At 38.4% G+C, this 13,154-nt stretch overlaps 3 protein-coding genes across 5 annotated transcripts in view; 2 read left to right on the forward strand and 1 right to left on the reverse strand.

Moving 5' to 3' along the window:
* The window catches only part of LOC111337096 (uncharacterized), a 47,286-nt gene extending 45,853 nt beyond the window's left edge, over positions 1–1,433 (forward strand). For all 3 annotated transcript variants that reach the window (XM_088762494.1, XM_088762495.1, XM_088762496.1), the window contains one exon: positions 51–1,433. In XM_088762494.1, the coding sequence (XP_088618620.1) occupies positions 51–540 (490 nt within the window). In that variant the 3' untranslated portion in view covers positions 541–1,433. The remainder of the gene's footprint in view (positions 1–50) is intronic.
* The window catches only part of LOC111337089 (uncharacterized), a 102,547-nt gene that overhangs the window by 45,849 nt on the left and 43,544 nt on the right, over positions 1–13,154 (forward strand). The window lies entirely within an intron of this gene.
* On the reverse strand, positions 1,785–9,188 carry LOC111337097 (acyl-CoA dehydrogenase family member 11). The gene is given in 9 exon segments (XM_088762497.1): positions 1,785–1,974; positions 2,920–3,056; positions 3,855–3,981; positions 5,872–5,924; positions 6,535–6,646; positions 7,087–7,248; positions 7,855–7,980; positions 8,066–8,165; positions 9,021–9,188. Coding segments are annotated over 9 exon segments (1,038 nt in total). The 5' UTR covers positions 9,125–9,188; the 3' UTR covers positions 1,785–1,857.

Genomic DNA, 13,154 nt, shown 5'->3' on the forward strand with positions numbered 1-13,154 from the left:
GTACCAGGAAACTTTAAAATGAATAACATCCTTAAATTGAATTAATACAGGTACGATATGATGGTTGAATGCTGGTTAGAAAATCCATTCGATCGACCAACTTTTACCCTAATCCGAGAGAGACTGGAGGAGATGATGCAGAAGGACAACCCATATTTGGACTTCAGCGTCCTCGATGAATCTCGGGATTATTACAATGTGCCATCCTTTAACAGTTTAATAGAAGAATCTGAGGATGAAGTGTTTGAAAAAGAAGAAGGCGATGATTCACTTAAAGAGGACAATGATGAGATGATCATTCTTGACAAAGATCAGCCAATGAAGGACTCGAATAAAAACGAAATTGCTCCCTTGCCAAAACCTACAAGGTTTCCACCCACTGAGGCGGAAAATAACGAGCCAGTTGATTTAGACAAGATTGAATTTAACAACAGTGCTTTTCAGAGTAAAGAACTGAGTGGTCTTAGAGAGGTAGAGGTAAATTTTGACGCTCTTGAAATGGCTCTATATCGGCATGACGCCAGGAGCATTGTCCTTTAAGCAGAGCTGCTAAGTCAAGGGAAGACTGAAAACAAAATTAAAAAGTAAGAAGGAATTTAAGAAAAAATTCGAAATATCTATAGAATGATAGAATTAAAAAAAAACCATATTGAGTTTAGTATTACAGTGTTTCGTTTTCTCGTGTTGATGTGTTTTCGTCGAAGCATTTATCAGATAAAATTCATTCAAAATTTTTCTGTTGTCGAGTTTAGCAGAAGTATACAAGTCGTTCGAATATTAAGAAACTCACAGGCTCTCGTTTTTATTCTGTTTTGTTTAAGCTCAATACTCAATATTATTACTCAATATTATTACTCAATATTATTACTCAATATTATTACTCAATATTATTACTCAATATTAACTAGCGAATAGATTACGAGTACCGTAACCTGAATTTTTTTTCAAGCTTTAATTTTACTAACACTTAATTAGTGTTCGTTGCGGCGATCACTCTCGTACTAGTTAAATATTCAATACCACTATACTTGCGCGAGAAAGTTACATTTCCAGAGCAACAGATTATAATTTCTTGTCCCGAGTTATGAGGAAAAAGTTAAGCAAACGAAATTCAGATATTGTGAAAAATCAGATAAGCCTAACAGTATCAAGAAAATGATTTTTCTGTAATTATGGGCAAAAACATTGTTTTTGTAATTACTTAATGATGTAAAACCGAACTTAACCAGCAGAATCTGGTTTTCTTTAGTACTGAATTTAATTGTCTTTTATACTTAAACAAATATCGCTAAAAAGTAACATATAAACGACATATCAGGTCTTATGGATATGGAAAAAAATTGAGAAGGATTCGCACATTCTTGTCATCCTTTTACACGATTTTGTAACCGAATAAAACTAATTTTTCGAATAAAGATGTTTTGGACTGAAAAGTTGTGGTTTTTGGCAGACAAACGAGCGTCCAATACAAAGTCAAAAAACTTTTTTCTGAATGACTCCTTGGTGCAAAAGGGGAAAAAATCTCAGTTTTAACTTTGCACTTAGGGCCCTCAGATATAGATATATATTTTTGTTTGGACAATTCACCGAATCGAAATATGGCGTCCAATTTGAATTACCATTGTTTTGGACTTACTAGCCTCGTCTTCGCGTGGAAACACAAAGGGATTATCACGTGTGTGAGAGGCTAGTAAGTCCAGAACAATGGCAATTCAAATTGGACGCCATATTTCGATTCGGTGTATAAAGAGATAACAAAAGTGAGTAATGAATTCAAATACGACAAGGTTTCCGTTGTTTTTAATGACGTGTAACTCAGCACTTTTTTGCAAAGCAAACCGCGCTTTTATCATGTTACTAGAGCCCAACGATTGTGCACGCATGCTCTACAAGTGGCTCCAACATATCAGACATGCTCTTAATAGTGACTGGAAACTCACTGCCACCTGCATCGCAAACCTGAGAAACAACCGTCTGCAAAGCAACAAGAAAATTTTCCGGTGATCAGTGGAATGTTCTTGCTTGGTTGTGCTCTAAGCGAAAACATGAGGAACATGACCAAACTTAATAATTTGGATATATCAACAAAGTTGAAGTGGTAAATTGGCCACCGTAACGATTACAAAAGCTGACGTTTCGAACGTTAGCCCTTCGTCGGAGTTATTTATTTATTTATTTCTTTAATTTTCTTTTTAATATTGATGTTGAAAAGCCCTCTTTAGGGATGCTTAATAAAGTGTATGTATGTATGCATTTATCACAATCCTTGCGATGAATTTGTCATTTGCTTTCGCATTATTCCCATCGATCTTTCCTCGTTTGTTGATTACTACTGATTTCTTTAAGATTTTCGGTCTCCATGGCGGGTAGGTATTTCGTGGTTTTCTCCATTACGACATTATGAGGCAGTGTGGCCGAGTGGTTAGAGTGTCGGACTCGTAATCCGCCGCTCCCGGGTTCGAGTCCCACCCTGACCACTAGATTTGTTTTACGGTAGCCCCGAGTTCAGATCCTTAGCCACGCTTGTAAATAGCCAACTGGTTTGCCTCCGGCCGGTTGGGGTTCTTAATGATGTTATGTTCAATTTAGACCATTTGTTTCATTTGTTTGCAAGGACCACAATGGAAACTACTGGTTTACCGGTAATTGTGTAATCCTGTAAAAAGACTTTTTTTTTTTTTTTTTATTAACTTTGTTCGAAGAAAAAATTACCTTAAAATACTTAGCTCACACGGGAGTTGAAACGAACGGTACACTAACAAGTTTAATGAAAGAGTCGATCAACCTTTATGCACACGCTCATAATTATTCTGCTGCAGAATCGAAGTGAGACAGAACACGGATAGTCAAAGTCTAATGATGGTATTTGAAAACATGCGCGAGCATTTGTCACAGGAGTGAGGCTAATGCGGAACATACCTGAATATTTACGATGACACGAAAAAACACAAGCCCCATGAAGAATTTCCAGTTTGGAAGAGGAAGACTGTTTCCAGTGAGATCACAGTAGAAAGACAACAATGCCTCTTCACTGGGTATCCCCTCTGAGTAATAACCTGCGAATATAAAATATAAAATATGTAACGAATATAAAGTTAACAAGCCAACTTAACGGCTTGCTCCCAGTTGGCTTATTAGCTCAATTGGTAGAGCGCTACACTAGTATCGCAGAGGTCAGTGTTTCGAATCCCGTACAGGCCTGGTTTTTTTCAGGTCTGATTTTCGCTATTGCATAAATAGCGCTCTCTACTGCGAGGATCGTGCATCATACGTATCTATAACCACAGTTCAAAATATATGAACTTCATATTTTCATTGTATCTAGCGGATATAAATTTTGGTTTGACACATTTGCGTGTAATTGATAAAAAAAGTCATGTGTTCTTAGCCGCTGGCAAGAGAATATTAGTTCATAGCAGTTTAAACCTATGAAAATATTTAGTCATTTAATTGCCGAATTTCTCGTCGACAGAATTTCCAAACTATGATTTTCCGAACTAGGATCTTATAATAGAAAAATTGTATGATTCAATTCTGCAAATAACAGTCATCTGTTCCTAACCAAGGAATAACTATTTAAACGATACTGGTCATAGAAGTCCATGAAGTCGGTCATATCTTGTATACTATGTTGTCCTTTAAAGAAAACAAATCGACAACAGACTCAGTTAACTCATTCCCTTGTGGTTTACTTCTATCAAAGTACACTTGTTGATATTGCCACCCGGCACTACGCGTCACCTGATATCGAAGGCAAAAAAGTGGCCGGAAACGGCTCCTTGACAGTATGAAATTGAATACAAGAATAATTCCTATCGCATAATTTTCTTTAGATCTTATCGCAACTAGTTTACCAATCTTTAGAACAGGCGTAAATTCCAACGCAGCCGGAAAATGGAACGGAAAACAGAAAAATGCCAGGTCCTCAAATGGATGCCCCCAGCATGCTCCTTCCCAGTCTATCACGGCTAGGGCTTGAGCCTGAAATAGGTAACACGATTCGGTTAGAATGCGGCTAGAAAGAGACATAAGTAAAAGGAGCAGTTCGGAGATGACATTATAGGGAAAAAAAGGTACTCCTGATGAGACAGAGCTGAATAATGAAATGCTACGTCAGCGGGTTGCCGTCAACAACGCGAGCTCAAGTGTCCTTGGTCTAAAATTTAGCGAGATTAACGGAAAATAGTAAGGGCTGACTTTTAAAACCGAGGAACTCTGTTTTCGTCGAAGGAACTTTCCTATTTCCAGAGGTTTTAAGGAGTAAATTAATTTTTGAAACTTTTCAGGGGGTGTACCAAGTTTTTGGAGGTTGTCCTGTAAAAGAGAAGCGGCAAGGAAAACGAACACCTCGAAGCAACAGAATAGGTAATCATTCATGCGAAAGACTCAAAATATGTATTTCCGCGGACAAAATCTAGCGCATACGTGCACGTTATTCAGCTCTGTCTTCTGATGACACATCATGTAGTAAGGAAAATTAGTCTAGCGTCATTTGCTCTATTTCTGGTGAATACTACCGTTTGCGTTTCCTGGGTGTATCGCGTTTACGTGTTAGTTACCTGAGAGTGTTTGTATGTCTCTTTAGTTGTGTTGTGTACTTGTAGTTGATGCTTATATCGTTGCTTAGCGTCATGTGACTTATATCTAGTTATTTATTATGTTTTGTGTATAAAATAAGTCCTGTGGATTAATGTTTATATCCACTTTTTTGAAGCAGCTTCGTCACTTTTTAAATGCCCATGCCTGTAGAGTTATATACAGTTAACGGAAATCATTAGTCGTGACTTACATGGATACTCCAAATTCAGGTTTCTGTGTAAGGACTGGAACTGAATAAATTATACACCGAATTATTTACCGAGAACTAGTTTATTCAGTTCCGTCCCCCCCCCCCCCCTTGCGGAGATCTGATTTAAGGTAATACTTCCATGATTACCGTCACGAATATAGACCAAGGTTCTACACTATCAAAGCGACAAAACAACGCTTGTTCCATAATACAATCGAGAAGAAAGTGCAGTAGGTGTAGTTTGTTGTTATGTGGTGTAGTAGGTGTAGTTTGTTGTAATATCTATGGTAATACTTCCATGATTACCGTCACGTTGATTTAGGAGTATCCATTTAACCCTTTAACTTCCAGAAGTGATCAACCTGTAACTTCTTCCTGTAATATCCATACATGATCCAGCAAACAGGTAATGAGAATACTCAAACTTATCAGGTAGAAGTTGTTACTATGATTGAATATCAAATTCTCGTAACCAATTTACAAGGAAACGTGTGGCAGCTAGAGGGGAGAAATCATAGTCAGACCTTGGGAGTAAAAGGTTATTAAGCCATGACCGTAAATCCTTTTTCTACATTGTGAGTGCATGTGTCAGTTCTTGTTCTCTTTGTATTTTTCCTGCTCAGGTTTTGCATAAATGATGCCCACCTATACTTGTGACTTCGATTATACTCTACAGAGATAAAAGCAATTGTATTTAACACAGTGCAGGCGGAGCAGCTTAATTGAAGATCATTACGAAATAAAACGGCATAAAAGGTTCCAACCATGCGGGATGCTTTAGTAGAATGGTCTTCCCATATCACAAAGCTCGCCACAAGATTGCACTAACTAAAACTTTTTAGAGGCCCTATGCATTGAAGACTGAGTGACTTTCTTTCATCCCCGACGGCCAAACAGAAGCATGTGTTCTCATCCTTCAAAACAACGGTTTAATTAGGTTAAAAGTTTTAACCCAGCGAGAGGGTATTAGTCTTGATATCCATACATAAGCACAAACATACTACATTGTAACATTGTCTCAATATGAGTTACTGAACCAAGATGCTAACGCACTATCTAAAAATAAAATCCATTTTAATTACCTCTTCTGGGTGCCAAAGTATATTTGAAATTCTGAAGTCTTCGTGATGAATGACTGTAAATAAAAAAGCAATGGTACCATCAAATGTTACAAAGGTTTGATCAGAAAAATTTTAATAGAAGCGTTTCTTCTTTCCTTTTCTTACACCTTTGTTCCTTCTGTCCAGCCTCCTTCACCCTCCTTGCATTCCCACTCCTCCTTCCTCCCTCTTTCAACTCCCTTACTCCCGTGTTCCCCCGTACCCTCACTCCGTCACTCTCTTTACGCCGCCTTTCTCAGCCTCAATGCTTCTCTCATTCAATCCTTCACTCCTGGCTCAGGCTCCTTAGTTCCCCCGCTCATTCGTCCCCTCGCTTTCTCCGTCCCTCCCTTCCTCCCTCGTCTCTCCTTCCTCCCTCGCTCCTCCTTCCTCCCTTCCTCCCTCGCTCCTCCTTCCTCCCTTCCTCCCTCGCTCTTCCTTCCTCTCTTCCTCCCTCGTTCCTCATTCCTCCCTTCCTCACCAGTCCCTCCCTCGCTCTTTCACTTTCTCCTTCCCTCGCTCTATCGATCGCGAACGCGAGTCTAATAACACAAACTCAAATCTGTTTTTTTTTGTTCACGATCAGAAAATAAACCAAATCACGAAATATAATACGATGTAGAATGGTAGCATTTGGTTTCCTACCAGGTTTCTTGTCATCGTTGGGTTTGTGGTTTCTCAGCCACTCCATTAATTGATGAGCTTTAGGAATGGATTTCCTTTCTGTTTGTTTGTAAGCTTCAAATAGCATATCCATCTGAAAAATAACACGCTTTCCCTGTAATTATCGTGAATGTTCCGATAATTTTCCTTCTTTCTTCTAAGTCTACCTTACTATTTAGCCCTCCTTTCAAAGCACCCCTCTCCAATGATACCCCACTAATGAGATACCCCCTCTAACAAGCTCCAAACCTCGTTCCCAGGGCCTTTTCCCTTATTCCCGCTCTAACAAGTTCCCCCCTTTAATACGCTCCACTCGCTAATAAGCCCCCATCGTTAAGTTCCACTCTAAAATAAACTCCCCTCTGAAATAAATTTCTTCTCAAATAGGCCGCTTTCTTTGATCACTCACTTGCCTTTCAGGAGCCTTCTTATAATAATAACCCCCCCCCCCCGGTCTGGATTTTCAAGTTTCTAGTAAGCTCCCTCTCCCTCTGCGTCTAAAGGCTTGAAGGAGAGTGTTTTTGTCTTGCTCACCCTCTGTTTTAATACGTCTTCTTTGTCACCGATTCCTTCTAAATTAAGCTTATCCGTGTCTAAAGACTGAAGCAGCGCCAAGGTTCGAATCGCTGCTTCAAAGATGGCCTTTGTTTGGTCTGCAGGAACGCCGGGTAAATTGGCATCCGGAAACTGACGACCCTGTTGAGTAGGTCAGGTAATTGAGAAGAATGATGTCCATTACTATTTAAGACTCGATAAACATAAGACATAGAATCGTTCCCTAGACGTCGCATCTTGTTATTATACGATTTTGACCGAAAGTAGTATAGCTAGAATCTATAATTGAGACTCAAGTAAAAAAATTATACAGTCTTTGCTAGAGCTGCCTGCTAGCCAGACGTTTTCCTTCACCAGAAATTTATGCCTTAGTTTGCATTTTTTAAGAGATGCGCAACAACACTGTTTGGAATTGCATGTCCTTGTATGAGCACCTTTTAGCAATATCAACTTCAATGGCTGATTTCGTTTCAAGATGGAATAATAAGCGCACATTTACTGTCCATTCTGTGAAATATGAAATTCTGTTAAATAGGAAATACGATGCTCAATTAAACTCGGTAGCCTGGTATGAGTCATTCAGCAACACTCTCCCCATCCCACCCACCCACCCACCAAAAATACTTCCCAAAATCTTCTCTATTTATTGCCTAATTACAAAGTAAGCAAAAAAGACGAGAGGGATACACCATATGCTGGGATAAACAGTAACGCTCAACTGAAAAAGCATCAAAATAATCTTTTTACCTTGATGTACTCCATGACGTAAAATTCTTAGCCCACGATTGTCTTGTCTTCACAAAAGAGGTACATTTTCGGTACCGGAAAAGAGGCCTCTCCAAGAGCAGACATGATTTTATGCTCCACGTCGACCTGTACGTAAGAGTTGGAAGCGTCCATGAAAAGCCAGTTTAAACTCTTTCTACCCTATGGTTTAAACCGATGGAAGGAACGGTACCTTGTGAAATCCCGCATACATCTGATATGGTGCCTTATGCCTCAAGACGAAATCTTTACCATTTTTTTGAAGCAGAAAGGTTGGATTCGACGTTCCAGTCCTGTTAAATGCATCAAAAATAGAGATATAGAACGTCTCTTGCCTTAGAAGGAGATGTTATTTAAAGTCCTTTTAATTATCACATTTGACAGTCAGCCGTAGCGCAGGCAATGAATTAAATATGCGAATCTTGACCCTTTTTGACCTTTGGTTGAGTTTTCCCGACTAATTAATCCTCGGTGGTAAAATGCAATTAAAAACACTTCAGTAAAGCCTGCGTCAATGAGGCTTGCCTCTTTTCCCTGGACACTCTCGTTTCTGGCAATAAAGGAATATGTCCGGCTAAAACAGGTTTGGTTTTCTTAAACAGTGTCTATAAATAGGGTGCTTTCTGAGTCAGAAGCCTTCTACCGGAATAAATGTTTGTTTTTACAGCGTAAAGCGTGGGCCTTTCAGACCCTTTTCACAAAAGTAGACACTTAAATGAGACTTGAAGATGGTTTAGAAAGCGGTTTTGCTGAACGACGGGCATTAAACATCTTTTTAGCAATCGGTCAATTCGGTGTATATACTAGCCTTATGGTTACTGAAACCCCAGCGCTTAGGACAATTCTTTGTATCTGCCTTATTTGCATGATATATGCTGCTTTGATTGAAAAGTGATATTTGCGTTCAATGTTGCATAGCGAATCGTGGAATCGTGCACTATTTCATGATTTCCTGACTTTCTGTCCTATCGAACTGAGTCATAAGATGTAACTACAGTCCTTGATAGAGAAACGGTTGTTCACATAGAGACATTTTAGTCGAAACCTTTACTTTATGACTGTAAACATTCAATTTCAGTTCGAATTTTTCGGCTAGCCATCAGTGATAAATAAATCATGACTTTTGTTCAGCTTTTCGTGTTTCCTACCTGAATTTGAAAATCTTTAGCTCCCCATCGCCTTGAGGAAAATCGGACAGATTTTTTATCAGGAAATCGTGAAGTTTTGAGCTATCAAACGTTTGTTCCTCCATTCTTTCCGCACCAAATAAATAAATTGCGTGACAAGGAACTTTCAGTTTGACGTCATTTCATCGCCGCGGCGTGGCAAAATATGGCGATAGGTAGTTCCCAGGGTCCTCTCTCTGCCTATTTCACTATTCTCATCTTCCAGGCACCGCGTGTTAAACGAATTTTTGAATGAAGACTGACGTTTAGGCCTCAAAACCTTCTGACGTCAACGTTCATCGCCAAAAGATGGACGGGATTTACAGGAAAATAAAATCGAAGAATGACTCTCATAATATCTTGTAGTCTTTTTCTCTGGCATATTAAGAGGATATTTCGTCTTTCTCTGGAAATTGACATTTAATGACTTTAGCTCAATTTATTTTCACGCCGCCTTTGAATTTTACTTTCTTTATTCATTGGACAGAAATATATCTCAGTCTACAAAACTCGTATTCTGGTCTAGAAAAAAAATTTAAATTTTTCAATTCACTTAAACGCTTTTTTTCTTGCTATGAGGTTGTAGTCGTCCATTAGAGTCCAGCATTATTTTTGTTATAGAGAATACGTCCGCACCTTTTGGTATTGTGAAAGAAAAGGTTGCTGACATCTGTGTCAATATCGCCTGGGCCTGGTTCCACAGTCCGCTCTCTCTGGCAGATCACAGTTCATTGTATCGGCGCTGAGGAGCTGGGGCGGGGAGAATTTCTGGCGGTGGGCTTTGCCGATGTTGTAGATGATGAACCTCGCGCAGTCGTCAGGGTCTGGGTACAAACCACTTTCTCGATTTGCACAGAAGTCTGAACCAGCTCAAAAACAAAAACAAAAAGTAAGTGACATCTGTGTCAGAGGTTCATATCTAACACAACTAACCGAGACAGGCTAGACACGGTCCTGTACTACTTTGCTAAGGAGCCACACCTGTTGGAAGAGGCACTGAATGATGATCTCTTGCAAGTTGCCCAGTGGCTACATGGAAATAAGCTAACTTTGAATCTTACTAAGACGAAATCCATGATTAAAGGTAGTAATAGGAAACTTGTTGGTATTTCCTCTTTCTCATTATCTATATATTTTGACACTGATATAAATTCTGTAACTAGTTTTAAATATTTGGGAGTTATGTTGTCCTCAACTTTTACATGGTCCGACCATGTTGAGTATATTTCATGTATGGTTAATAAGAACCTTGGTCTTTTACGTAGGATTAAGTATTATTTACCTTATAATGCTCGGTCACTTTTTTATAATAGCTTAGTGCTGCCTATTTTTGATTATGCTGATTTAGTCTGGGGTGACAAGGACAATGTCACACTAATGAAGGAATTGCAAATTCTGCGAAACAAAGCAGCTAAGTTGATATTAGATAGATCACTTCACTCCTCATCCACTGATGCATTAACAGTCTTGAGATGGCCAAATCTTGAAGAACGTAGGAAATGTCATCGATGTATATATGCCTACAAGTGTATTAATGGCGAAATTAATCATTCTTTAGACATTGTAAGAAAGAGTGATATGCACTCCTACAATACGCGCAATAACGATACTATAAAGCTCCCCAAAATCAAATACAATTGGGGAAAACATCGTTCGCGGTATCACTGACTTTAATGAGTTAGAGAGAACTGAAAGAAACTCAGTAAGTTTGCCAATTTTTAAGAAGTGTCTTTTTTCTGCTTTTATAATTAAGTATTTTTTTAAATTAATTTTTGCAGTGTATATGTTGTAATCATTTTTATACATTTCATCTTCTGGCAGTTTGATGATCAATATACATGGATCACTTCTAAGCCGAGAAATGCCTTTTACAGTAAACATGGCCGCCAGTCATTTGATCACGTGACTAAAGTTTTGTCCCGTGACCAAAGTGCACGTGAGCCTGCTGAAAAGTGTAAAATCCACACCCACAGAAAAAGTTCGTCTTGTGTCTATTGACAGGTGACGTGCTTGCATTGGGGAAAGAAAAATCCTACCAGTGACAAAATTCGAGGTAAAGTAAAGGAAAATTGTCGGTAATAGCAGATAGTATGAGAGTACTTGGCGAGAGAATCCCTCCAAGTTGTCTCGCTCCTAACCTCGAATTATGGAAACTAGTTAGCGGCGCAAAAGGTACTGGGAGAATTAAAATGGTGGAGACTAATAGAGCCAGCTATCAGCTTGGAGAATTTCATCGTGACTCGTTAGTTTCTGGACAGTTGTAAGGTAACAGTGAATGCTTTTAAACCTGTAATACTGCCACTAGGCTAAAAATAAAACTTGTCTAATTTTTTTTAGGTGAAAAACTGCAGGTTAGAAACAAGTGAATGCTTGGAAGGTCCTGCTGATCCGATGAACAGTGGAGAAAGATCTTCCTAAAAGATTAGATTCCCTATAACTGGGACGTCGAAGTTTTCTCCGGCCAGAAAAGTAGTTGGAGAGACTGGAAAGGAAGTATTTTTATGAAGGACCTTAGCACATCGTTTTCAATATGATATTGGGGTGTTTTGTCTAACTGAGGCAGGAGAACAACAAATTGGTTGGGTCCCTGAAAAGGACCGAGCAATTTAAGATGTTGTTCAGGGAAAGGCATGCGACTTGCCAAAATTCCATGCCCATTTTGACAGTGCAAGTGGTAAAAATATGTGAGGCAAGTTTACCAAGATAACGATATTTATAATATGTTAAGCTTTGTGAAATGATTAAATGATCAAGTTATTTTTAATTAATTATGTGGAAAACTTATTGATAGTTTTATGTGAATCATGTCTCTTTTCTTAAATTAAAAATGTGGGTCTTTAGGTCTATATTTTTGGTAGGTTTGTTTGATGTTGGGTATGTAACCCATGTTTTCCTGGCTATTCATTCCCTAGCTTTGACTGCATAATTTAACAGTAACTGTTATGGTAATTGTCTATTTAATTTTTAGCTAAATTAGTTTGAAATCTGGATATTTAAGACTATGGTGATTTATGAGCATGCAAAAGTAACCAAATTGACCATTGTGTTTATTGCAAGGGATTTTGTAAATATTTTTAAGGTCTATGGAGAGACTGTTGCTAACTTTGATTTTATCACTTCAGTCAAATAAAATCGCCTTATGTCGCTTTAAGCATAGTTAGTAGAGGGGAACTGGTTATGAAACCCGGCAAACTTCAGAAGGTCGGTCTATTGTTTCGCTTTTGAGGTTGAACGGGTCCATCACGTGATCGTGACCCTGCACATCATAAAGCAATATGGCGGACAAGACAGACGGGCTGTTCATGTTTGGTGATAATTTAGAAGCTATTTTGGATGTTTTAGAAGAAGATGAGAGAATACAAGATGACTTCACGGAAGCAGTGAACCTAGTAAGTGTTGAAGATTTTATTTTTGACTCGAATTATCGACAAATACACTCGAAAGTGTTCAAAATGTTTCTTTAAACAGTCACGACTTTCTTGTATTTTGCATTTATACAGCCAGTAAAAATAGCATGAAATGTGTAGGATTTTTGCAGAATTTTGATCTCAGTACATTTATCAATTATTTAAAAAGTAAATTGGATTCAAAAACAAAGAAAAATGACCATAAAGATCTCAAAACCATGAACGATGTTTCCCTATAATCCACCCTTTGCTACAACAATTTCTTGCCTAGACTTTGCTAACTCCGAACTTTCTACATTATTACATGGTATGTATTCAGTGTATTCATTATTATCCCCCTTTTTAGGTCCAGAATTATCATATCGTTTGTGAATGTGGGAAAAGCTACAAAACTAAAGCTGGATATGATAGACACAGGACCGCAAAACATGGGAACACCGAAAGTGAGTCCGCTACACTGTTCACAACCAGCCTTCTCGCCGAGATGGTGAACAGGGCTGTACAGAGTATTAAAGAAAGGAAGGTGTTCAATTTAAGCATTAAGAATGAGCTGACTGTATTGATATTTGAATTAGAGGAAAGATCTGATGAATTCTTTTATCTTAAAACAATCTATGAATCACTATGAAAGAAAGGAGATGTTGAAAAGTTTTATTCTAATTTTTATGGAACTGTTGCATTGAATGCCACCAAGTACTTCAAAGGACTC

This window comes from Stylophora pistillata, chromosome 6 (genome assembly GCF_964205215.1).
Source record: "Stylophora pistillata chromosome 6, jaStyPist1.2, whole genome shotgun sequence".
NCBI lineage: Eukaryota > Metazoa > Cnidaria > Anthozoa > Scleractinia > Pocilloporidae > Stylophora > Stylophora pistillata.